Source organism: Vanellus vanellus (assembly GCF_965231255.1).
Source record: "Vanellus vanellus genome assembly, chromosome: 7".
Taxonomy (NCBI): domain Eukaryota; kingdom Metazoa; phylum Chordata; class Aves; order Charadriiformes; family Charadriidae; genus Vanellus; species Vanellus vanellus.
The window spans coordinates 28323891-28349625 of record NC_138912.1 but is presented as its reverse complement, the minus strand read 5'-3'; the positions used below and the strand labels follow the sequence as shown (position 1 = coordinate 28349625).

The following is a 25735-nucleotide window of genomic DNA, read 5'->3' as shown; positions in this document are numbered from 1 at the left end:
TGGCTGGACAGAATGTGCAGTATGGATAGAAATATACTGAAATACAAAGTCCTCCAAATCTCATGTAGAAAAATCACAATCCATACTTCTACATCTTATTTATATACATCGCCAAATGTATTCAAGAGCATCAATAAGGTAATATTTGCATTTTTTCTTCTCTTGAAAGCACGTCTGGTGTAGTCCAAGGCCTTTTTGTTTCTTCAACAGAAAATTGCACAGCTACCCTATTTCCTCATTTGGCCTGAAATCTGATGAAATTTTACGTACTCTTCTCTCCCTTGCTAGATCCTTTCAAGCTTGACTTCTGCCTCTTTTTCTCCCTTTGTCCCAGTATGCGATAGATCTTTTTCTTAGCCTCCTTTTGCCTCTTGAATTTCTGTTCATCCTCCTTCTGCTTAACTTTGAGATATTCTTTAAGCTGTTCCCGATGTTTTACTTTGGCTTTCCTTATCTTGTAATTATTCACTGTACTCAAAGCACTGAGTAGGGCTGATATCTAAAACAGAAAGTAGAGAATCAATATACAAACAGTTCAATTTCAGTGAGCAAGAAACAGTTTAACCTCAGCAGAGCACCATATAATGAATCAGAGATTCAAGGCAAGTTTCTAATTATTTCTGCACCTGTTACCCAATTTCTAAAATGGTTTAATTATTTATCTGGTTAGGAAGTTAATCAAAGGTTTGATTTTTGTGACCTCTGATTTTGGTTAGATACTATTTAAAACGCTATGCCTGATTGCTACTACAGAACACAAACTGCAGTTTGGATCTTCTCGCCTTTGCAAGCACTCTAAAACTCTCAATTTTTGACCTGTCTGTGTTAATAATGTATAGCAATGACAAGTCAAATAAAAGATGCAGCTGCCAATTTAAGTCACCAATAACGTGAGAAGACTACATCCAACTGAAACACCTTGCAAGTGGTGGACAAAGACAAAAGTCATATTTAGGCTTCAGGTGACCTACTAGTTCAAAAAAATATACACTGTCCACTCAGCGACAGTTTCACGCACATACTGTGTGTCAAACAGGAAAAAAAAACAAATTGCAGGCGATATTTTTTTTAACTTGAAGCATATGTGTCTTTAGCACTAGCAGTAGATAAAAGTGCTAAAACAATAGTTAGAAATGGTTAAGCAACACATTCAACCCTTTGGGAGTCCTTGTTTCAGAGTAAGCGATAATTACCTTCTTTTCATGAGGCTCCCTGATAACAGCTGGTCTCCACTGGTCTTTTGGAGTCTTGCCTTTCTTCTCAAGATTCTTAGGCTTGTTCTTAAAAGGCAGTGCCTTCTGCAGTGCTTTAGGAATGTGGAGCTTATTGAAATGCCTTTTCTCCCTCACAATAGGCTATAAGAATGGATACAGAACATATGTAAGATTCATGATCTTAAAAAGCTTTTATTTTATTTTCCATCTTTCAGGGGAAAAAACCCCAAACACCACAAACAAAAAAAAAATACTCAAACCAACCCAACCCCTTCCCCAACAAAACCCCAAAAACATTCTCTGACGTCCTTGCACCAAACTGTGAATGGTATGTTCACTCCAATTTTACTATGATAGAAATCTCAGTAAGCTTTTGGAGAGGACTTCTACCCTGCAGATTACTTTATAAAATCTCACTGACTCACAACAATCTTCTTTCCAGCTTTTTATTCCCATCTCATTCCAGGAAAGACTGTGCCTTGTGGATAAAAATATGAGGTTTCACATGCATATGTATGAATACGTATTTACACTGCTCTCAGTTTGCACAGGTCTGAGGCAGAGTGTAAATTTGACTGTGATCACTGCTTTAAAAAAAAATAAAATAAAAAGACATATCAAATATACCTTATAGAGAGAATCTTTGTTTTGTTTCAGTTTGATGCCTCGTTCATGCCTCAGTTGGCCTGTTGTCTTCATTCCACTCCAACTATCTTTCTCACCTGCTGGCTTCAGCAAGGATGTTACCGGGTTATAAAATGTTGGGATAGAAACAGGATACCAAGTCCTCACAAAGACGATATCTGAAAGAATAGGAAATGTTACCTGGCTCTTTAACACCACAGTTCATCACATCCACACTCTAAGTAAAGACTGCCTGAATAGAATAGGTAACTATCATCTAGACTACATGCTAGTATTGTGTTTGGCACATACACCAAATCTCTTCAATGTTAGGCAAAAGCAATGTAACTATTTGCACACTTGGATTCTGCAAAACCTCATGTCATAAACAGTACATTTTCCTGAAGAGCAGCCGGATGCATACCACCCTTATTCATTATTCATATTCACTTAAAGAACTAGCAATGGACTTCATATATGTAGTATCTGTGCCTTTACTATTACTGACAAAAACAATTCGCTTTTCCTGTGCCTATTTTTATAAAAGAACTAGCTTGCTTTTGTTTTGCACCATCCATAATTTCCGTGAGTTTAGGAAAAGAGAGGTCCTATAAACCCAAATAAGCATTAACTCATGTCCTCAACATCACACCGACACTCAGCAAACATAGGAGATCACTTAACCCTATCCCCTGCATAATTTCCCCCAAAGGTTAAGAAAAAAAGTTACAATGCCACTCTTTGGATTTCTCAGAAAAATGTCCTTCTAGCACTTGTACTACTAAATACAATTAATCTTCATGTTCAAGGAGAAAAGTATACCATGCTGTGTAAAACACTTTAAAATGCTCAGAGAAATAGATCTCCAAGACAAACCTTTTCATCTGCATACTATATGACTTCTGAGTATAACTGAAAGAAATCCAACATAAAATGCACTTTTTTTTAAATTTCATTCTGCACCTCACCAGATATTTCATGCTCTTTGAATTCGCATCTCAATTATCAGATTCCAGAGATACTGAGACATGGCTTTTCAGTCTGTGAAGCAGGATGAAAGTTAAGTGATAACTTACATGGGAAGTGCAACTTACCACTCATCAGCAACTTGTCTTCAAATGTTGCTCTGAAAGCACCTACTGGAGCTCGGAGGGCCTTTTTGATCTGTCCTCGGATACCGCTCACAGTACGAATCGCTGCACCTTCAAATTTAGCCACTTCCAACTGAGAGTTAAACATGCCCTGAAAGTGTGAATTATCCACCATCATTCAAGATGCTAAGGCTCTCCCTTTGACCTATGTAGGCCACAAAAATGTAAGCAATTCCCACAAGCATAACTTATAAAGAAATGGGAAGAACATAACGTCCTCTTTATACTAAGAGTGCTAATCATACCAAAAACCTACTGAGCTGACTTTAAGGTAAGCCACTAAAAGTAATCTACTTAAGTCATATACCACAAGCAAGGCTTCTTAGCATTAAATATATATATCTAAAATTCTAAACCAAAACATATTTAAGAGGATCTGCCCAGTTCTCTTTTAGCCATTTGCTGGAACACAGCATACCTAAAAAGCAAGTAAGTTGCCTTAAGTTGCTAGCCGTGAGACAAGTTCTCCAAGGTTAGTGCTCCATTCGTAAATCACAAGGAAGTCAGTAAAAAATCTGTGTATGCTTAGTGCAACCACTTGAGTGCTTCACTACTGGAATCAGCGCTTAGTTGCTTACTGCCCAAAATGCAGAATAACCTAACCTCTTTCTGAGCCTGAAAGCCCAACTAAGGACAGCTGGAAGGTGAATGAAAATTCACTTCTGCACCACTTCCTGCCCCAAACACTTTAGTAACTGTAATTGCGAAGTCCTAAGCACTGCCAGAAGTCATCTTTGATACCAGAGCTGAAATTCAGTGGGATCAAACTGCCTGAATGATGCCAGGGACAGGTTCACATTCTCCAGAGGTGTCTTGCCACCCTGGTAAGGTAATCATCAGTGGGTTTGAGGAAAAAAAAAAATTGAATGTGAAACAGGAGACTGTTCCAGAATGTTTGTCTGGTTAAGAATAATTAATATTAATTGGATAATGATCAGTATCTTTAGAGACTGCACTGAAGAGAACTCAAAAAAAACCCAAGCAGCTATTGAGATCCAGAACACTATGCAACAATTACAGGGTACTTCTGCCTTGGGAAAGACAGATAGGAGTCCCAGGTTGCATTCCTTCCTAACATCAGTACCTGTGGTGTTACAGTATACATACCTACACACCTACCTTAATAAAAGAAGTGTTCTTAAAAATTTTGAATGGAAAACCAGTTAGCTTTAATTTCTTTACAATAGTTATGGATTTATCTAAATCGAGCACAACTCCTGTTGCAGCAATCCGGAAATCAGGCTGAAATATAAAGAGATGAAAGACACTGCTGAATGTAGATTTCCCAAACAGTGAATAAACCATTTCACTGATACAATTTCACTGCTTTTTAGAATCCGAGTTCAGAATTTATAACCTTTACAGGAGTACAGTAGCATGACAAATGCAAATTGACTTCGTACTGACTAGCTGAGGTGCTGCTGACATAACATTCTCACCATTCACTAATGAGATTTTCAGAACTGCCATTCTATTACCTTGGAAGCAATCTAACATTCCTTGTTATCTACCTCACTGTGTTCTCTTTATGAAACAGAATCTTACTTGGACAAAAAGTCTCAAAGGAGAAGTGCTTTGTGCACTGCTTTAAGTCACTATATTGTGCTAGGGACACATGATGAAAATAGCCTGTGCAATAGGACTTAAACAAGGCATATTTTAGGAAGGAGATAATAATCACCACTCTGATTACTGTTATGCTCATTACAATGCCATGCAAAGCTTCCATTATACAATGTTTGTAAACATAAATCTGCCTTTGGGTAATATATATGCAACAAAGATCATATTTGATAAATACTGCTTTAACACTACTTAAATTCATTCAGATACCCATAAACATTCTAACAAGATGTGGAGAAATCACACCGAGGGCAAACTTTTTCAACAGGAACATCAGCATCTCATCCTATAAAAAGGTTTTAAAAATTATCTAAATACTTAATACCTGAAAAATCAAGTGGGTATAAATCCTTCCACAGAAAATAATAAAGCAATATTTATCATTTTCAGTGTAGCAGACAAAAATTGTTTAAAAAAAAAAAAGCACGCCTCCATCCAGTTTCCTATCTCATCACAATACACCTTTCAACAGCTTGAGTCTACCTACTTCCTCAGTTCCTACATCACTGCTTCACCATATGTAATCCTTCTTCCCCAAATGTATGTATTTTATCCAAAGACCCATGGAAAGCAGTAATCAACATTTTCTGATAACAAACCTACCGTTGTGCCACTGACAGACTGAACTGCCAAAAATCCCGTACCCTGAGGAGTGATGGGCCCTACAAGAAAATTAAATCCAAAAAATTATTAAAAGCTTTACTACACAACATCTATCCTCTATTTAAAGTCAGAAAGCTTAGAAATAAGTGCCAAATATTCTCAATGAATTAAACCAAAGAAAAGTTTAAAGCATTCAACCCACTACTCACAGGTATAACCCCACAAAAGTTAAAGGAATGGTTAACAAGAAGTTACTCGTGTATGGAAGCATTGGCAGGGCTGGGCCCATAATGTGTGCAAGTGTCTCACTGCACATAGCCAATAAATCAGGTTCCTCTTTGATATGATACAACCTAGCAGAAAGCTCAAATAATTCACAATTCATTCAAATAATTCACAATTCATTCAAATAATTCACAAATAATAGACAGGTGCCTATTTTCCCATACTATTCGGTGTTATTTTATATTCCATGGGGAATGCAACTTTTTAAAGACTTCTCATTCCAAAATGTATTTCCTGATACATCCTGTAAAGCTTGAGAATTCCATAATGATTATGTGATACAGGTTAGTAACTCCAGAACACCCTCACCCCAAAAAGTTGCTCCACAGTGCATATGTTGTGGTGTGTACTTCAGAAGCCTATGACGCCCATTGTGATCTTCAATGTAGAACATGGGGATAGTCTGAAATCGCCTCCACCCTAATGAGAGGATTAAAGGATCACGTGTCTTAAGTATCTTCTTATACCATCGGTGCTTCTTCAGGCGCAACTAATTAGAAGAAAAGATGAACAACGCTATTACAGGATAATAACATTAATTCTGAAATTCAAGCCTTAATTTGCAGGAATGATTGAAAGCAACTTCCATCTACACTAGAATTTTTTATTTGGTAAGCTTTATATCTTGGAACGTTCTCATTAACACTAGGCTGACTGGAAAGATAAAGCTAATCAGTGTTTCACTCACTTTGAAGTCATGTTTGTATGCATACGAGCAAGTATTATATTAATATACATGTGCTAGTAACTTTTCTATGGCCACTTGTCCATAGACCATGAACCTCAGAGTGTAATTTACATTAGCAATTTAGTTCTGAGACATGTCTGCAGATGAACATGAAACAACAATAACTTCTTCCAGTTATCCAATTAAGCCGGTAGAAATCCAGTGTCTCCTACTGCAGAGTTAATTTGTGTCAAAAGCAAATCAAGAGCCAAAGATAAAGGTTTCTCTCTGTACTTACTGTATCTTTAATAAACAGAAAATAAATAACAACTCCAGACAATCTGAAGCACACCTGTACCGATATAAAGAACACTCACAGCTTTGGCAACCTACCTGTACATATCCGACATTTCCTTCACTGTTGCCTAAACCACCCAGGATAATAGGATAATGAGGGTCAAAATTCAGGACAAATTCACATGGGACATTCTCAATCTCTATTCGAACGTACATTCCAGGCCGGAAGCCCTCATACTGCACTCTGGTCTCATCATCTTGATCTTCAAATTCCGCTCGATTAAGCTATGTGACAAAGAGAAAGTCACCGTGTGTTTTACAAAATCCAAGTATTAACAACTTGTCCATGAGGTGCCAGTTCTATTTAAAACATGATAACATTTATATAAATCTTTCGGGACAGATCTGATCGTTTTTGTGACTTTCTATTCAGAGCAAGATCTCTGCCACCATGAATTCCTTCCAATTTGAAATCCCAAGTGGGCCTGTTAGTCTACTTGAAAGACAGTACCCAAGAGAAGCAAATGACTGACTGACTTCTGATATACCTTTCATAATGGTGACTTTGGCTTTTAAAGACACAACTGTCAGAAGTACATTTTTGATTTAGGAGCTCAAGTGCCTTTTAAAGTTAACATCCTGATCTTTAAGATGTCACTTGATGAGGAGGCTGGGCTTACTCAGCAGCTTAAAAATATTTCTGTGCATCCTCACACTGTATATCGTCAAAAGGGTTTTTTAAAGCTCTTCTGTACCACACAAACATAGATATTGTGTAAATAATTAACAAGATATCCTTGTGAATAACAGAAGCCTCACCCCCCCTAGCTCCTGATGCTCAGCTACCTATAAGACGCCATGTTTAAGCAAACTAATTACTAATTTCATTTCTCAAAGTATTGGTACAAATCTTCTGGTCCAAGTTTATTTTTCTAGAAGCCTCTACACATCCCCAATTTGAGATCCTTGCCCTTCCATCCTGCAGCGGGAGTATTCCTGATACATATTTCTGTAACAGACCTCAAGTGAAACAGTTGTAAATTGTCTTGTATTCTTTTACTAGAATGTCCTTCTTTATACTTTAAGTGCTCTTAGTAACTAAATCAGCATACCAGAGCTTATATGATCACTTATGACAGAGGCTAAACCAAGAAGGTAACGATTAATTTAATAACTATTTAGGGCAAGATTTTGTCAGAAGAGAAGACAGTGAAGTTATTAGCGATGTAAGGCAATGTTCTTCCAGGTCAGCCAAAGAAGCTACTTTTAAGCTTACAAGATTTTATCTAAAAAACCAAGGCCTGGAACAAAATCAACACCTGCAATTCTGGATACAGTTACCCTGAAGTACCTACCACACGTACAGAGTCATCAATTATTTTTTCCTCAAAATAATTTGACAGTTTAATGAAAAAGACTACCACACAGAACTTACTTATCCGTTAATTATTATTACAAAAATCACACTAAAAAGTAATACCAGGAAAATATTTGACACAAATGAGTATGAGAAAGATTTTCACCTTCCTACACATAAAAGGATGCGTTTTTTGCTCCCCCCCACCTTCCTTGAGGAGAACCTTCTCTCTCATGTTTTGGGGTTGAGACCTGTCATGCTAGTTCCACTAAGGGCCAAATGGCTAACTGTTAAAACTTTTAAGTAGATGAAGTTTAGATGACGCATCCTGACTTATTCAGTAATTTAGAATACGGTTAACTACTTAAGTCAATTTAAATTAAGCTTTCGGTTGTTTGGCTTGTTTGCTTGTTTTTCTTTACAGCTAATGGAATCAAAAGTTCAACAGTAAAAAAAAAACTGTAAGCATGTATTTCTTTGTGTGTACTTTCTGAAGTAGCTCCTGAATGTCATGTGTATCTCCAGGAAAAAAAAACTTTGGACAAACTCTGTGGGGTATTTTTGAAGACGTATAGCCAGTTATATTGCCAAGTTCACAGCTTGTACCTGTGCTTGTTTATGCATTTCTTCTTTAAGGTCATCAAAGTACGTGGTATCCCCTTCGTCATACTCTGCCATCAAACATTTCTTTCAGTTTCCGTTTCTTGTCCATGCGCTCCTTTTTCTTTTCCCTCCTCCTCAGGTTCTGGTTTGGGTGTTTTTCCATCTTCCTCCTCTTCTTCACTTCCAGACTAATCAACAGTAAGTTATCAAACATGTAAAATGGTTAATTGAAAACAACCCATTCTGATTAACAGTTTAATATATACTAAGTAAAACCTTGTCATAATCCAAATTATTAGACACTTGAAAAATATTTCCATTTTAGACAGAAATTAGTAAGTTATTCCTACAAGATGTAGCTTCAGCAATCACCAAAATATATCATGATCTAATCTCATCCCTTTTCACTGAGAAAACTTCTTGACTTAACATTTATTTCAATGTCAAGGAACAGGCCCTACAACTGACCTATCTGTTATTCTACAGCTAAAATAAGCACACATAATAAAAGATGGAAAAAAAAAAAAAAAAGTAAATTGTTGATAGCATTGAGGAATTACTGTGCTGGAAGGTGGCACTGTAGAGGCCAGAGAGGAGGAAGTTTGTTCACAGGCCATTTGAAAATTGCCAAAATGATGCCATTACCCTCAATTTTATAATGAAATGCAAAGGCACCAAGTTGCTCAGTCAAAAAAAAATTTGACTTTCTTAATCTGTATTGTCAGGGACAACTACGGCTCTGTTCTTGGAAGATATCCAAGCCACAGCATAAAATTGCTTTCACCAGCCTCTTTTATGCAGATATGAGGAATGACTAGGAAATGCTGTCAGTTTCCACAATTTTGTTGTGTTTAAACAGAGCTCTAGAATCTTCTGCATCAGCTGAAATGACATAGTACAGTTATGATCACATTCAGTTTTAAAATACTTCTCTCATACCTCCAGCTCTTGATTAAGCCTGACACCTACTGTTAAGTAAGTGAGGCAACTTCTCCTACATAATTAACTTTACACAATTCAGTTTGAGGCTAAACACATGCCATTCTAGATATTTATAGGTTCCAAAGTCTGTAATACATATGCCTTTTCTTCCTTGTTCCCATTGATTTATTTCCTATAGATTCACAAAAGCTCAAGTTATTACATAGGACGCCTATCACTTGATCAGAAATTCATATGCATGTACGTTGCTAAAGAACATAAAAATACAGGTCAGACCTCATCTCCTTCAGCAGCACTCTTTCCTTTGTGCACAACACCGGTTTCGAGATCTTCAAAATCTCCATAAAGTTCTTCTGCAACGATAAGCACCCAAGATATCTGACAGTTAACCATTCCGTTGTTCCATACGATTTCTGTTATGTTCAGTATTGTGTATTTCTCAGTACTGCTTTGCAGATTAGTTTCAGCCCAATTAATTCTTCTTCCCATCAACAGTTTTATAAGTCTGTTCTGCCCTCTCTATAGTTTCAGCTGAAAATTCTCAGCTGAATTCCAATGGCGGCTCCTTTTTCCTTTCAATACCTTGAACTTTATGATTTCAAAATGTAAATAAAATTTTCATCATTCCAAAAGACCACACACCACATTAGTTAGGACTCTAATGACACAAGACACCAGTAGAGCAATCGAGCTCCTATTTTTAATTAAAAAAAATTAATAAGAAATTTAAATATAGCAGATATTTTTTAAGTTAAAAACAAATGCTTATAGAAGACTGTCAAGCCACAATCATTTTGCCTATAAGATACAGCCACATTATTAAAATTTTCTAAATATTTCCTAATTAAAAAATCCCAAACAAAAACGACACTTTCAAAACATCTGAAGACAGATCTCACTTTTCAGCCAAATGCGAATGACCAGTTTGTCTTCCCATTAAAAAAGAATTTCTGCTTTTTTCTGCCAAGACTACCCAAAAGAACAAGTCATACATAGAGGCTAAACTCAGATACATAACTCAAAAGTTGGCATGGCCACATGTTGACAAAGGACTCCATTACCTAATTTAAATTATATAGCCTATTTTTCCAGAGAGTAAATTTTCAGAACATGCTACTTGCCTTCTGTTTGTACAGAAATTTACAGCAATGTTTAATTATATTAGTATCTGTATTATACTTTATGTAATAGTTTGAAAAGAATTTGCAAGTATATCACTAATGCAAAACATTCTACATACGTAACTACGAAGTCATACTTTTCTTAAAAATCCTGTATACAGTAATCATTTTTAGAAGTCTGACACATACCATCTTCCTCCAACAACTTTGCTGCATCTTTATCATCTTCCCACTTTCCAGTAACAAAGCAGTCTCGAATGCTGCTCATAACCTACAAAATAATAGTGTCATCGCCTTGTACAGTTACAGCTTGTCATCAACAGAAACATTCTGCAATACGTTCCCCAGTCCTCCATCAGAGATACCACCTCAGAGATAATCTGATACTCTCACATCAAGACATCACTACCAAAACTACACAATGCCTCAGCAAAAGCAGGAAATCAACTCAACTCTTCCCAAAGGTCTTTACACTAACAAGGTCTCTATCCTACATCATATTTTCATTTGTGATTCCCCTGCTTTTTACTTTTTGGTAAATAAATAGCAAACTATGATCTACCAAACAGTCAAGGCAGCGAAGCATTAAATTAACTTATTCTAACTTTCCACTCCTGTAAGAACAGACCATGGAGTCTGTTAGCTAGTAAATACTTCTAACGACAGCAAGCAGCAGAAGATATGATACTCTGGCTGTAGCTCCCATAGGTCTGTTTCAGCGACAACTCAGTAGTACTTTATGAGACACAGCCAGGACATAACCAGTATCAGGGTCTGCAGAAGCAATTATCCAATGGTATTACCTCTTCTAAATCCCAATCTTGTGGCTTTTCTACCATAAATTTGGAGCAGTCAAGAGCATTAGCCTTCTGTTTGGATGCTTTGTCTGGACGGCTGACACGAAACAAACCTCCAAGTTCATCACCTGCATCCTCACTGTCACGGTCCTCATCCTCGACAGCTAAATGAAACGTACAAGCTGTGATTATTTCCCCCACAGTACATGGATTATATTCATCAACAACCTCTCTTCTGCCTTATGTTTCACAATACCTGCCGTAGTTTGAGGGGAAAAAAAGATGCAAACTAAAAATAGTTTGAACTATAAAAGACTGAAGAAAAGGTACACTGACCCAGTGTAAGAGTTACATTAATACCCTCACAACCACAAAATCAGGTGAGCAGCAACCAGGGAGATCCTATCCACTGTGATCATAGAGAACTTCAGCTGTACAGTTGTTCCATATGGAAACATGCCATTCATTTCACAAATTCCACATAGTTCAAGTTTCTTTAAACAACCTGAGGTCTGGTTCTATTTGCATAACTGGAATAATCTGAAGAAAGTATTGCCCAATAAGTAAACACAGGATGTCCCAAAACGATCTGTGAACAGAAAGGACATTAAGCTAGTCTGTAAATCAAGAATACCAGACTTGAAAATCTGCCAGCAAATCTTCCTGCTCCTGCACTGTGGAAGGTTTACAAAAGCCAAATTCTCATTGTTCTGCATGATGAGGTTTGTACAGTCAGACTACTACTGGAAAAGTTGTGAATTAAACAGGACAAATAACAGGAAGAGAAAATTGCTATTCATGTAAAGAGAGCTAGCTTTTTTTTTCCTTGACAAACACCCTTATTACAGACATGATAATACTATGTCACATCTAAGAGAATATTCCACTCTCAGTCACTGTGAGACAGAAATTCCTGAAAACAGCCAACAAACAACATCCCTTTATGAAACACCTCAATTACCGGAATGGATTTGCATAATATCTACCAGATAATTAATTATATAAATGACCCAACTTTAAACATTTTGGGGGAAACAGTTGTACCAGAAAACATAAGTAACAATTGAATGGTCTGCAAAATGAGGTCAAAATGCTTTGTATTGGAAAAGTAAAAACTGTTTTCATTACAATTATTAGTGAAAATGAGTACCATCAATTAAAAGAGTCAATTAGCTCTCCTCCAGCCTCCCACCAAAAGACAGTGCTCAAAGATTTGGACTTGCAAACTTGGTAACAGATAACAAGCTACCATATATTAAGATAGTACAAGTTTCCAAACAGATTTGTACCTGTTCCATATATGAGTTTACGAAGATTGGGGGTTGAACGTTGCTGTCTTAGAAAGGCCTGAGCTGCCTTCTGTGTAAGGTCCTCTTTCCACTTAAGTGCACCTAAAAAGGGAAAAAAATTACATTCTACATCTGAAAAAGAACAAGAATTAGGAGCTACACAAATAATTTAAATAAGGACATGACAACAACAGGCTTAAGTACATACACAACCCACAGTTTCTTTTTTTCATACTCCATATATACACACAGAAACAAACTGTGGCATACAAATTATATCACTGATTTTTATAATTTTTTAACAGATTATTTGCAATAGTAACAGATTTGATTATTTTCATGATGATGCATGTCTTCTTCACAAAATCCCAGAATGGCTGAGGTTGGAAGGGACATCTGGAGGTCACCTTGCCCAGCCCCACTGCTCAAGCAGTGTCACTTAGAGCAGGTTGCACAGCACCACATCCAGATGGCTTTTGAAAATCTCCAAGGACGGAGATTTCACAACTTCTCTGGCAAGCTGTTCCAGTGCTCAGTGAGTAGTGAATATATTTTAGTAATGTTCCCCCAAGAACGTTTTATCCTTTTTTCTAAATGTAATAGAGCATCATAATTTTTTTTTTTTTTTTTTTTTTTTTACACACATAGCCATAAAAGATAAAAGTTAAAGAGAAAGGTATGCACAATCAATGAATTTTATAAAATGAATCACCTCCATTTTAGAGGAAGGAAACCCAGGACCTGCATACTACACTGCAAATCAAAGGCTTCATAGCAGATACTCCTAGGTTTCCTAACTTGAAGTTTGCCACTTAACAACCATATATATATATATGGAGGAGCAACATTATGTAGTATTTGTTAATTATAATATCCTTTAAAAACGAACCCAATTAAAAATGAGCAGTAAAATTTTTTAACATTTATAGTCTACCTGTTGTATCAGCAGAAAAATCTATTTTTTCTTCATACTCTTCTTCCTCTCTCAGTAGATTCTCCACATCATCATCCTCAGCTTCTATAGCTTTAAGTTTAGTCTGGCTAATACTATCAGCTTTCTTTGCTTGAGTGTGCTGAAACCCGTTTTTATTTGACTCAACTTCTAATTCATCCCGTGATTCTTCTTCATCATCACCCTCATCAATGGAAGAGTTTTCAACCTCAGACTCTGATGCCTCTTCTGCTGTGCAGTTTCCTGAATCTGTAGTGAACACTGCTTTTCTTTTCAGTCTGTGATCTGAGATTTGTGGTTTCATTTCTGTATCTTCACTATTTATTTTGTACTGCTTAGATTCAGCTACTCTTTTGCTTGCAGCCTCAAATTCACTACCTGAGCTTTCATCTTCATAAGTCCTTTGCTCATCTTCCTCCTCCTCCTCCTCCTCTTCCTCCTCCTCCTCCATCTCATTCTCTTCAGGGGCAGTTTTTTCTTTTTCTCCTTCAGAACTCATCTCAAGATCGTCATCGCTATCTGCGAATGCTGGCAGCTCATTCACAGCTTCTTCTTTAGCCACCTCTGTTTTCAGACGTTTGGCTCTCCCAACCACCATCTCTTCCCCTAATAGCTCTCTGTCACTTTCTTCCTCAGCATCATCTTCATCATCGCCATCACTTCCATCCTCAGACATGGCTTCTCCTTCTTCTTGTTCATCTTCCTCATCACTTAGTGCATCATCATTTTCTTTCTCTTCTTCAAATAATGCCTTCCGACGTACTCTTCCAGTCTTCAAATCAACCTGTCTCTCTTCTTTTGGCATCACAAACCTGTTTTCCCAAAGATCACGTTTGGGGTAGTATGGCAAAGTACAAGAAAATTTTAATGAAACCATGAAGCCTTGTGTTAATATTAAAAAATATTTTTTCTTTTTGTTTTATTTAAAAAAACGGTAAGGTTATGGAGAACCTTAAAAAGGCAATGGAGTTCTTTAAGTACGGAATGCCTTTTAATTCAAATACACACCCTATGTTATAGCCATTAATAATTCCAAGAAATTTCTTAATTTTCCATGGAATGAAAATACATTTTACAATGAATTTTAATGAAGATTGTGACTGTCGTTCTCCAAAACTCTGAAGAAAAACAGAAATATGTTATTTACGGCTGCATCAGCAAGGAATTCCTGGAAGACAGGACTACACTGCTTGCAAAACTTTTCCAATATCAGTTATTCCTATTTCAAAATACACATGTGGCATATGAGTAGTCTCAGAAAAGGAAGAATTAGGCAATAAGCCATTCTACTAACTGTGCTCTATTAAGAATTTTTCATAAATTAGAACCTGAAATTAGAGATTCATTCACACTCAAACACCGCTCAGCCATTCAAAACTTACTCTTGTCCTACATCTTCTGAACCTAAGGGTCTAGAGTCCATGAAGAGCGAGACCTTGCTTGATGCCATCTTAACATCAATGGCTGAATGTGTGGAGATAAGGCTCTGAACTAGTTCGTGATTTGGTCTCACTTCCTCCTGCAAAGCCAAGATTTTTCACTTTTTAATTAAAATGCATAAACAAATGTCTAATGAACAGCTACCAGAGTCATTAATCTGCCCAAAACAGTAGAAACATGCATATGCAAGAAAAAAATCACAAAGCATTTTAAACAAACTTTTTCTCAGAAATAGCAAGGTCTCCCTTCCCCTCTTCACATTTCAAGAATGCATAAATATTAATCCTAGAAAAATTAAAGAGGGCCTCCTTCACAGTATGCAACCACTACAGTAAGTTATCAGCAAGCACACGTCATCATAGACCCAAACGTATTTAACACGTAGCACAATACAGGGGAAAACAGCTGAATTCAATCTGTCCGTACGCAAACATTTTCCACCAGTCAAATCCTGTACGTGTTCTCCCACAATCACCCTGCCCTGCAAATAAGAGTGATAATATCCCAGTGCCAGGAGTTTTTCTAAATCTTAAGTCAATATTTGGAAAGTTTATGAAACTATCTTTAGGTACTTATTATTAACTGATCCTTCAAATGTTTTGCACAGTATTTTACACAGAGATGATAAAAATATCCCTCCTCTGAAATCAATAGAGTAGAAAAAGCAATTACCCACCATGGATATATAAGGATCGATTATTTTAAAGCAGCCTAGTTTTTAAACACTTATTTTGACTCTAAGGATAAAACCTACATTTTGCAAGAGAATTCAAATCACCAACAGCATTCCCTTACCTCTTCTTTTTCATGAGCATGGCTTCCACCAAGATCAATATAAACAGCATCTTTATCATATACAATGCCCCCAACCCCTGAAAGAGGGGCATAGACCAGCTTCTCTTTCTCATTCAAAGAACGCTTCTTCTGCTGTTCAGGTAGAGCACAGGGGTCTGGTAGGAAACTCACATCACTCACAGTAAAGTCTCCTACACCTGAGGTGACAGACAAGGGAAGCAATAAAGTTTTCACAAAGTTTTGATTCTGTGATTTGTACAATTGTACAATACAGATTAAAAAAAAAACAAAACAACACAACATTCAGTGATTCATCAACAGCAAGCTCTGTCTCGAGCATCCAACTCTTCTACATTACCACCAAACTTAGAGGAGCATACATAAGTTCACCAGAACACTGCAATGCTTTGGGTTTGTTTGCTTGTTTTCACATGAGAAAACTAGCAACTCACTTTTCTGAGTAGGTCTGTAACTTTATTATTAAAATATTTCTGAATCTAAGCTTTTAAATTGTTCACTTAAAATATTAAATTTATTCAATGAATATGAGAGATTTTAAGTAAGCCAAATTTACTTTTCACTATTAGGGCTGGTATGTTTTGCACTGCAAAGACTGTTTAAAGGGAAACACCTTTGAAAAACTCAGACACTGCCAATATTGCAACAAAACTGCACAATTAAAAGCAAAACTATTTACAAGTATATATTTTTTACAAAAACGTTCATTACAAAAATAATTTCCAAAAGCATAACATGTACTTAGAAATGTGAAAAATCTATTTTACAATGTACAGTTTAAAGATACAACTCATTCCACAATAAAAACAGCAACAGCTATGTTGTTATTCATAGATCAGTACACAAACAGTTTTAAGAATCTGATAAATTACCTGGCATATGAATTTGACTTTTGTTTTTCAGGTGCGCTCCTCTCAAGTATCCATAAAGCGATATCTTCCTGTCACATTTGGGATTGATTCGAACATCTTCTGGGTTTGTCAACTCTTCCATTCTACTCAACATTCAAAAAAAAGAAAAAGTTACAAATCAATTTTGCCATTAGAGGGAAAATTTCTCTGACAATTTTTTCCAAAGAATTAGAGCTTTGAAAGAGACTTGCTCTAAGCACCTTGGATTCTTGTGGGAGTTTAGTCATAACTGTAAGCACTCGGGCAATAAAATATGAGAGGTGAGGCAATTTCTCAGGTAGGCACGGCCATCATCAAGATTCCTTTCATGTTCCAAAGAGACCGTGAATGAAATGCTATATGTGGAGATGGAGCAGAAGGGATGTTCCAGGGAACTCGGAGGACTAATTCACCAGCTATTGTTAAGTTGTTGGAATGCTGTTTCTTTTCCACAGAAATTCAATATAATCACCAACGAGCAGGATTTTTCTTCCCGTGTTTCAAAACTATTTACAATATACCAAAGGCCTGTCTACATGATCCAATGCAAGTGAAAACTGAATGGCTAAAGTTACTGGCACAACCTGAAGAGTATGCTTTCATTTCCCCAAAGCCATCTAGATAACAGTAAATACCCACTCACACATAGAGCGGACTGCCTCCAATATTATGGGGTTTTTTAAACAGCAAGGTGCTACTGTCTGTGCTGAGACTGAAGAACAGAGAGAAAAGCACACACCTGTCTGCAAGAACGTACGGGTGAGATGTTTGCCAAGTAAGAGGTCGGAATTTCATAACTGAGATAAAACGCCCCAAATTGTGAATTTCCTGCTTTTGATATTCTCCGTGAACCATCCCAGACAGATAAAACAGCTTAGCACCCTAAACACATTTAAAAAGACATAAAAACATTAAACATCAATTTAATACCTACAAAACTGAAAAAAGGTAATGCAATTCTAATTTGTAAATCATAAATGGAAATCAGAGGTTACAACTGGTTCCAAAAGATCAAACTAACTAGTTTACTTCAACATGAAAATTGCCCCCTAAATCCTAGGGGAAAACAATTCCCACCCAGAAAACCTCATACAAAGGTTAATTTGCCTCTCAGATCTACAAGCAGATCCTCCTTGCATAGCAGATGTGTAACAGACCTTTTTACTGGTATCGCACGTGCAGTAGCTAGTCACACTGGGATTCAGAATAATTACACAAGTATTCTAGCAAATAGAAGAAAAATTACATGAACTGATGCAACATCAGCACTGTCCACTTATAGTATTTAAAAAGATGTAAGAACATAAAAAACACTTAGGTATTGCCCCACTTTTAATTTAGCTTCCACAATGCAAAATATATGGAAAAATGAATGTTGAATGTCATACCGGATACACTTCAGTCCAGAATCTGTGCTTTAACTTCTTTTTAGTCTTCTTTAATTGTTTGTTGTTCTTGAACGTATCCAGGTGGGTAAGAACGCCCATAATTTTGGGAAAGCCATGTACCTGGCAAATGTTCAGGAATTCAAATGTTTCCATCTCAAATCCAAAGCTGGCATCAATAAGCATTAGAACCTGAAAACATAACATCAGCATTTTACTATAACAATACCACAGTGCCCACATGAGCAAACTTCAAAGACTACACCTTTAAAGTCATAAGCTTCTTGGGAACCAAAATCTTGCAAAGAAAAGTTTTGTTCTTTATTTTCATATAACCTGAAAATAAACTTTGGCTTTTTATTAAGCATGGATCTTAGCTGCTTTAGAAGTTAGTGGGGCTTAGGAAGTCAAATCTCTTCTTCCAGTCAATCAAGTCTCCTTTATATAGATTTGATTTGCTCATTTCCAAGAAAACTATCGAAGAATAAAGTTGCTCTATGAAAGCAATAACACACAGTATCATAATAAGGTCTGAACAGGTGTTTACTTGGTGAATTTAAAATATGCAAAATTGAGTATCTATATTTGCAGGAATGTCTAAAAAAATTAATAAAATTTTTACATCTGTGTCTTGGATGCACTAAAGCCTCTAAGGCCAAGTCTTTTGGTAAAATGAGATAAACTTACTTCACACGTTGCAATTACTGTTATGTATCACTAAAACACACCGACACAGGAAAACAGCACCCAACAGTCACACAAAAATGGAAGCAAAATCATATTAGGGCCTCAGCAATTAAGAACTTAAAAGATGTGGAAACCCATGACAAAGATCTGCAAGTGATTATGTAATTTAAGCCTCCTAACAATAAACCCCAAAAGATTCTCAGCATCACTACGTGCATGCAGAATCTCAAACATCTGTCACATCTACTAACAGAAAAATTTTGTATTTTTTAATACATCTCCCTTCCTCAAGTAGAAAACATGGAAGTAGAACATCTGGATTAGTGCCCACGTGTATTTAGACAGTTAATATTTAGATAAGGATCCCAAATCCTAGTCAGCTATGAATAATATACTCCAAATCCACATGTAAAGTAAAATTCTAAATAGACAAATGGATCGTGCATTGTGTCCCCAAGATCAATTCACGTAATCCACTGAACCAAAACTTAGAAGAAAATTAGAATGGTGACTACGCTCCACTGAAATAAATTGTATTACTGTACAGCAATCTTCAAAGATGTAGACATCAGAGTGCATCAAATAAAATCAACTACTGAACTAATACATATTTCTACTTTATACATTAATTGAAAACTTCTTGACTAAAAATCATTTTCAGATTTTACATGGTTTGACCAAATCCCTTAATGAAAAGTCACTTTATCACCTTGGCTTCTTATAAAATCTTCCATTAGAAGTTTACCAGTTGCATTAGCAATGAAGTTCAGTTCGATCTCCCTTCTTCCACGTCCTCCCCACCTTCACACACACTGTATTTTCCCTCCACCCCCAGGATAAGGGAATTCCTAGGGGTTGTTCCAGAATATCAGGTTTATTGTCGAGCTTAGTCCTGTCCTCTCTGAAAACCAGATGGTTTTGCCTTTGATAGCAATTGTTAAGAGAAATCAGACATTTATGCAGTCCAGTCAAAAGTAGTATTTTCAATATAAATCGTAATAGAAATCATGTGCCATTGTTAACTTACCAAATCAGCAACTTTAGCCAGGTCAATCATTGTGTTAATGTCACATCCACATTCAATAATAGTTAGCCTGCGTTTTTTACCTGAAAACAGAATTAAGAATCAAAAAACAAAACAGAGTGAGCAAACTAATTAGTCCACTGTTTTTTTTTCAGGTCAAATTCCTTAAGTTCCTAAGGAGTATCTGGGACTCAAATTCTTGTCTAGCATATAGATAGTCCAACATGCACGATTGTAGAAGTGCCTGTTTTCAAATGTTTCTTATTTTGCTAAATTTTAACTTTTTAGTTTAAAATTATCACGTTGAGTACATGTTTTCAAAGGAGTTGTTCAGTCTTTTCAAAAAACAATGCCAATAGCAAAAAAATGGTTGGTTTTTTTTTCATTGTGAGGAAAAAAAAAAATAAATCTCTGCTTCTTTACCTTTGGTGCCTCAAATGGACTCTATTTTACCACGTATTTTTGTTCTTTCGATATTATTAGGAAAAATACACTCTGTTCTAGCCTTTTAAAAAAAGAATAGATTTACATATCAAAACATTTGTTAACATGCATCCAAATGAGCAAAAAGTACCTACTGTTAACTTGGCTTGACTAACCCAAGTTAGCTAACTGAACTTTAGATAACAGGAATAACAACTTTAAACAACTACAGACAACAGGCATCAAGGTTTTTTTCTTCAGATTATCAATTGCAAAATTCAACCCTTGAGTCCCAGTAGACCAATCAGGAAATCCAATTTAACACATCAATTTTCCTTTCCATTTTTGTTTTCCCATATTTGTCAATTATGCTTTGCAAAAAGGAGATTTATTAGTTAAAGTCTATGTTTGGTGCAGGTACACTTTTCAGACAGTTGTCTGCATCCAAGCAAGATTTCCCTTACAAAGTGGTTCCTTGAGCTGCTGTGGGCTGTGCTCCCCCTAGAACCTCAGTGATCGCCCCAGTAATATTCAGGGAAAAGGATGAAGGGAACAGACTAAAACAAGTGGAAACCAAGACTGAAAACTTAACAAAAAGGAAAAGGAACTGACTGGGGGGCGAGGTGGAGAAACTTAACTGGAAATGGCTAGGCAAATTAATTCTTGGCTTCAGAAAGGGACACAAAGATGGGATTATAGGACAGGGAAACTGAAAGAATGGGAAACACAAGTAGAGGTTAGGATGAAGCCAGAGGAAAACAGTCAAAAAGTGAAAACAGAACCCAGTGGAAAAGGAAAACTTGGGAAAAGTTTGGGGGATGGAAGAAACTGGGAAAAAAACACAGAAAGGAAAAAAAAAAAAAAAAAACACAAAAAAAAAACAGAATTAGGATCTGAGCAGGGTGGAAAACAAGTTTAGGGGGACAAGTCCCCCAAAAGCCTAAATCTCACTAGTCTTTTACTGTTAATAAGTATGCCTGATAACACATCCAAATGATTTCTTCAACATGACCAAAAATCATGAGAACACAAACAAGTCCTAGCTCTAAACACAGGACAAATAAGAATTAGCATTTCTATTTCTCATATCTTTGTTCTCACCTGAAACAATTGTAACAGGACCCCGGATTTCAACCAGTTTTTGCCTTGTGAAGTTCTTAATGAGACATTTTATTACAGTGCTCTTCCCAACCTTGGGAGGGCCAACTACAACCACCACCACAGGCGGTGGCTCCAAAGGAGTACGGTCAACCACAGGAATGTGATGTTTTTTAGTCTTCAAATCCTGAGTCCTGAGAAGAAATTTGAAATAAATAAGCAGAAGAACTTAAAAAACTGTAATATTCATTCTCTGAAAGACTTCAGTATTTTTGTCCAAAAGCTTGGACACAAAAGCTTGGACACAAAAGCTTGGACACTAACATGTATGCAGAACCCAAATCAGCTCTAAGGAGCTGTGCACGTTTGTTTTTTTTTTTTCATTAAGACTAACACAGCTGTACCACATAACACAGATGCAGAAAGCATCACACACCTGACACACACATAAACTACAGCGTGGCCTGGTGGATGACAAAAGCTATGTGAGCACACCACTGAAAATTAAACTATGTATATTTCTACACAAAGTAACAAAGAAACCCCAGTCAACAGCTATTCATCCAGCTGGCCTCCAGAGAATCATAAAATAGAATCATAGAATTGTCTAGGTTGGAAGGGACCTTTAAGATCATCGAGTCCAACCATTAACCTAACACTGCCAAAACCACCAAACCATGTCTCTAAGCATCTTGTCTACCCGTCTTTTAAATACCTCCAAAGATGGTGAGTCCACCACTTCCCTGGGCAGCCTGTTCCAATGCTCGATAACCCTTTTGGTGAAGAAATTTTTCCTAATATCCAATCTAAACTTCCCCATGTGTAACTTGAGGCCATTTCCTCTTGTCCTATCGCATGTTACCTGGGAGAAGATATCAACCCCCACCTCACTACAACCTCCTTTCAGGTAGTTGTAGAGAGCGGTAAGGTCTCCCCTCAGCCTCCTTTTCTCCAGAATAAACAACCCCAGTTCCCTCAGCTGCTCCTCATAAGACTCGTGCTCTAGACCCTTTGCCAGCTTTGCTGCCCTTTTCTGGACACACTCCAGAATCTCAATGTCTTTCTTGTAGCGAGGGGGCCAAAACTGAACACAGTATTTGAGGTGCAGCCTCACCAGTGCCAAGTACAGGGGGACGATCACTTCCCTAGTCTTGCTGGCCACAATATTCCTGATACAAGCCAAGATGCTGTTGGCCTTCTTGGCCACCTGGGCATACTGCTGGCTCATATTCAGCCAGCTGTGGACCAACACCCCCAGGTCCTTCTCCACCAGGCAGCTTTCCAGCCTGCAGCACTGCATGGGGTTGCTGTGACCCAAATGCTCTACAACCAATTCCCATTGCTTACCTATGGAAAGTTCTGGCCATCCGCACAGCGGACTGGACTGTAAAGGCTTTGGGGTTTCTCTTCCGCGCATTCTCCTCATCTCCTATTCCTAGGTCATCGAGATAACGTTTCTTTTTCTTCTCTGCCTTTGGCCCGCTATGCTTTGCGCGATGCTTCTTCTTCTCTTTTTCTTCCATCTTGCTCTTTCAACAATTGTTTACAATCAATACAACGTAGATTGCCTCTGTGTGATGCTGTGCGCAGCTGACATGGGAAGAAAATGCAGTTAGCACACACAGCATACCTGCGACAGAACCGCAGCGCTACGTAAACATTACTTTCTTAGTTTCTCCGGAAAAATAAAAAGATAATTTACGCCCTGCCTGGACGCACATGGGAAGCACCGAAGCCTTTCCTGAGTAAAGCCGTTCTGCTGGCAGCCCCCGGGCCCTACGCACCGACCACCACGGCGGCAGGGCTGGACCCGGGCCGGGCTCCGTCCCCGGCAGGACGCGGGTCCTCCGTGCAGGCCGGCAGCCTGCGCCTGGCGGGGCGGGCCGGCGCGGGGGAAGGCCCGCTACTTTACTGCGGGCAAAGCCGACTTCCAAGGCCACAGCGGCAGAAGAGCTACCGGGAAAGCCGCGGGCCGGCCCCGCGCACCCTGAGGAGAGGGTCCTCCCGCGGGGCTGCTCCCCGCGGGCCGCCGCCGCCGCCACCACCTGCCTAACCTGTCCTGTCCCGTCCCGTCCCGTCCCGCCGGGCGATCCGCGTGGACCCGTACCGGTCCGCCCGCAATGGTGTCCCCCCCCGGAAACAGCGGCTGCGCCCGGAGTTCCGGGGGAAGCCGTTGCGACGGAACCCTATTACCGGCGCACACGGCGGCGACCTGTCCGCCCCCTCCGCAGGGTGGGGAAGCGGCCCGGCATCGCGGCTGCGTTGTGACTAAGTGACTGTCCCGGCAGTACCATGAGGGTGGGCGGTAGCCGTCCGGCAGCACCGGGGGCTGAGGAGACGTGCGGCCCGCGCCCCGCCGGGGGCTGGTGGCCTCCCGGGGCTCGGGGCTCCCTGCCTGCTGCCGCGCGGCCTTCCGCCCTGTCCCCACACCGACTAGCTGCTGTGGTGGCCCCAGAAGTCGGTGGTGGCCCCAGGAGACGGTATGGGGAAGGTCTCTTGTAAGAAAAAAGAAATCCTTGCCAAGGACTACGGGACGGCAAACGAATCAGAGGGTAAAAACCTATGAAGGGCCTTCCAGAGCTCCAAACTCGGACGAAGCGTACTTAGGTGGGGGCTTTTTTCGGCCACCGAGCCTACCGCCCCGAAAGGACCGGACGAGGAGCGCAGGAGTGAAGGTGTTGCAGGTGAGAAGTGGGTGAGTAGGTGTTATCTCAGGCCTGTGCCTGAAGGAGAGTCCTCCTGAAGTTACGACAGGTACAGGCCCTGCTTAATTAAGTGAAGAGCCCCCTTCTCCGGGCTAATTTGTCTTACGCCAAGAAACAGCGAGGAGCAGGGCTGCTAAAGAGGTGTCCAGGTCGTGAACTGCTGTCCCCATGATGCTGGCCAGATCCTGCCTCCCAGGCGGGTGGCTTCCAGCTGGGGACAGGGATGAGGGACAGGACAGTGGCTGTCACTGAGGTCCTGCTGCTGGAGGAGGTGGCTGAGAAGAAAGGGACGCGCTTTGCAGGCTCCCACCAAAGGAGGAACGTGAGACGCCTAGCAGTGGGGTAGACCCAGGCCAACTATAAACCACACTGGTAAATTTCGGTCCTCGCTATCTCTCTTTCTCAAGTTACGTGGAAGAAAATAGAGTTTTCAATATTCAGTGTGCAAAATCCTCCTTTCTTCTATAAACAGGAGCATTTTACAGGCAGTAGAAGAGTAGTCCGATACCAAATTCCTGCCCCACCTCTTCCTCAGCATCACCTACTCATATGAGCAGAGATGCTTTTGGCATGCAAGTCGAGGGGAAGCTACTAACACCATTGCTGTGAAAGTGCCTCCTATATGTTGAACAAGCATATAATTTGTGTTCTGGCATTCTCCACCTCATAGCAAGGAGTGTGAGTTTACAGAAACATCAGAAGACAGAGCTGCATCTGACTGCTCTGCACGGAGTTTTCTTATTTGTGAAATATATGCTAGGTAGGTCTGTTAAAAGCAACTTCTAAGAAAATAAAGAAAACCAGTAACTTACAGAAAAGTTGTGCCCTGAGCAGTAGGTAGCTCTGTGATGGGAGAATTCCACATTAGCGTTGAAACATGGGTTTGCTAATAAGGGAAGTGTGTTCCCTAGACCAGATGAAGGGGTTGTAATGCCCAGTATTAGAGCAAGCAGGAGTGACAGCTCAATGCCAAACACCTGAGACAGCTGCCTTGGTGCGGCTTTGTGAGCTTGAACAGAATAGGATGTCTGCAGAGCAGGAAAGGGAAACAGCTGGATGCACTGCAGAGACCAGGCTCACACAGGAGAGCCTGTAACAGTGACCCTCCAGTTATTTACCTCAAACCCCTATGAGATAAGAAGGTGCTGGTTACCATGCATGGAGATCAGCAGGGAGGACACCATGAGAAGACTCAGTGCTGCCTGCCTGATGGCCACTGATTCCAGGGAGGAATGAAAAGCCCACATCCTTGTTGGTTTAGTGGGGTGTGCTATTTTTTCAGATGTCCTTTTTCCTCTTCAACTCACTACCTCTTTATGAAACAAGGCTGTTTTGCTACACTTTTGGAGACCAGTTTCGTGTCTTTTTCATGGATAAAATTATTATTATTGTTCTGTCTGGGCCTGGGAACAAGTCTCACTTCCCATTAAGTAGGTCTTATGAGGGAGAGAGTGTATGTAAATAAAGAAATAAGTCTTAATGCACAGTTTTTGAAAAGTTTACTAAAGGAGTCACTGTCGTGGTTTGGCCTCAGCCAGCAACACAGAACCACGCAGCCGCTCGCTCGACTCCCACAGCCGTGGGGAAAAACCGGCAGAAAAGGGCAAAACTCGTGGGTTGAAATAGTATAATTTAACAGAACAGACAAAGGGAAGAAGAAAGAAAAACAATAACACCGATAAAGAAATATAAGAACGCGATTACAGTACCGCAGTGCGCCGACCGGACCCGCCCCGCCACAGCCC

The 25735-nt window shown here is 39.0% G+C and overlaps 1 protein-coding gene across 1 annotated transcript; it reads right to left on the bottom strand.

The window, feature by feature from the left end:
• BMS1 (BMS1 ribosome biogenesis factor) lies at nt 1–23409 on the bottom strand. Its single transcript, XM_082486160.1, is given in 25 exon segments — nt 1–499; nt 1194–1355; nt 1842–2017; nt 2933–3080; nt 4109–4231; nt 5216–5274; nt 5810–5990; nt 6561–6749; nt 8428–8496; nt 8498–8551; nt 8553–8612; nt 9643–9719; nt 10677–10758; nt 11291–11448; nt 12574–12675; nt 13508–14337; nt 14908–15044; nt 15761–15957; nt 16651–16772; nt 17408–17550; nt 18057–18245; nt 19768–19847; nt 21289–21479; nt 22633–22875; nt 23340–23409. Coding segments are annotated over 24 exon segments (3942 nt in total). The 5' UTR covers nt 22809–22875; nt 23340–23409; the 3' UTR covers nt 1–262.
• Between the last annotated feature and the right edge of the window lie 2326 nt (nt 23410–25735).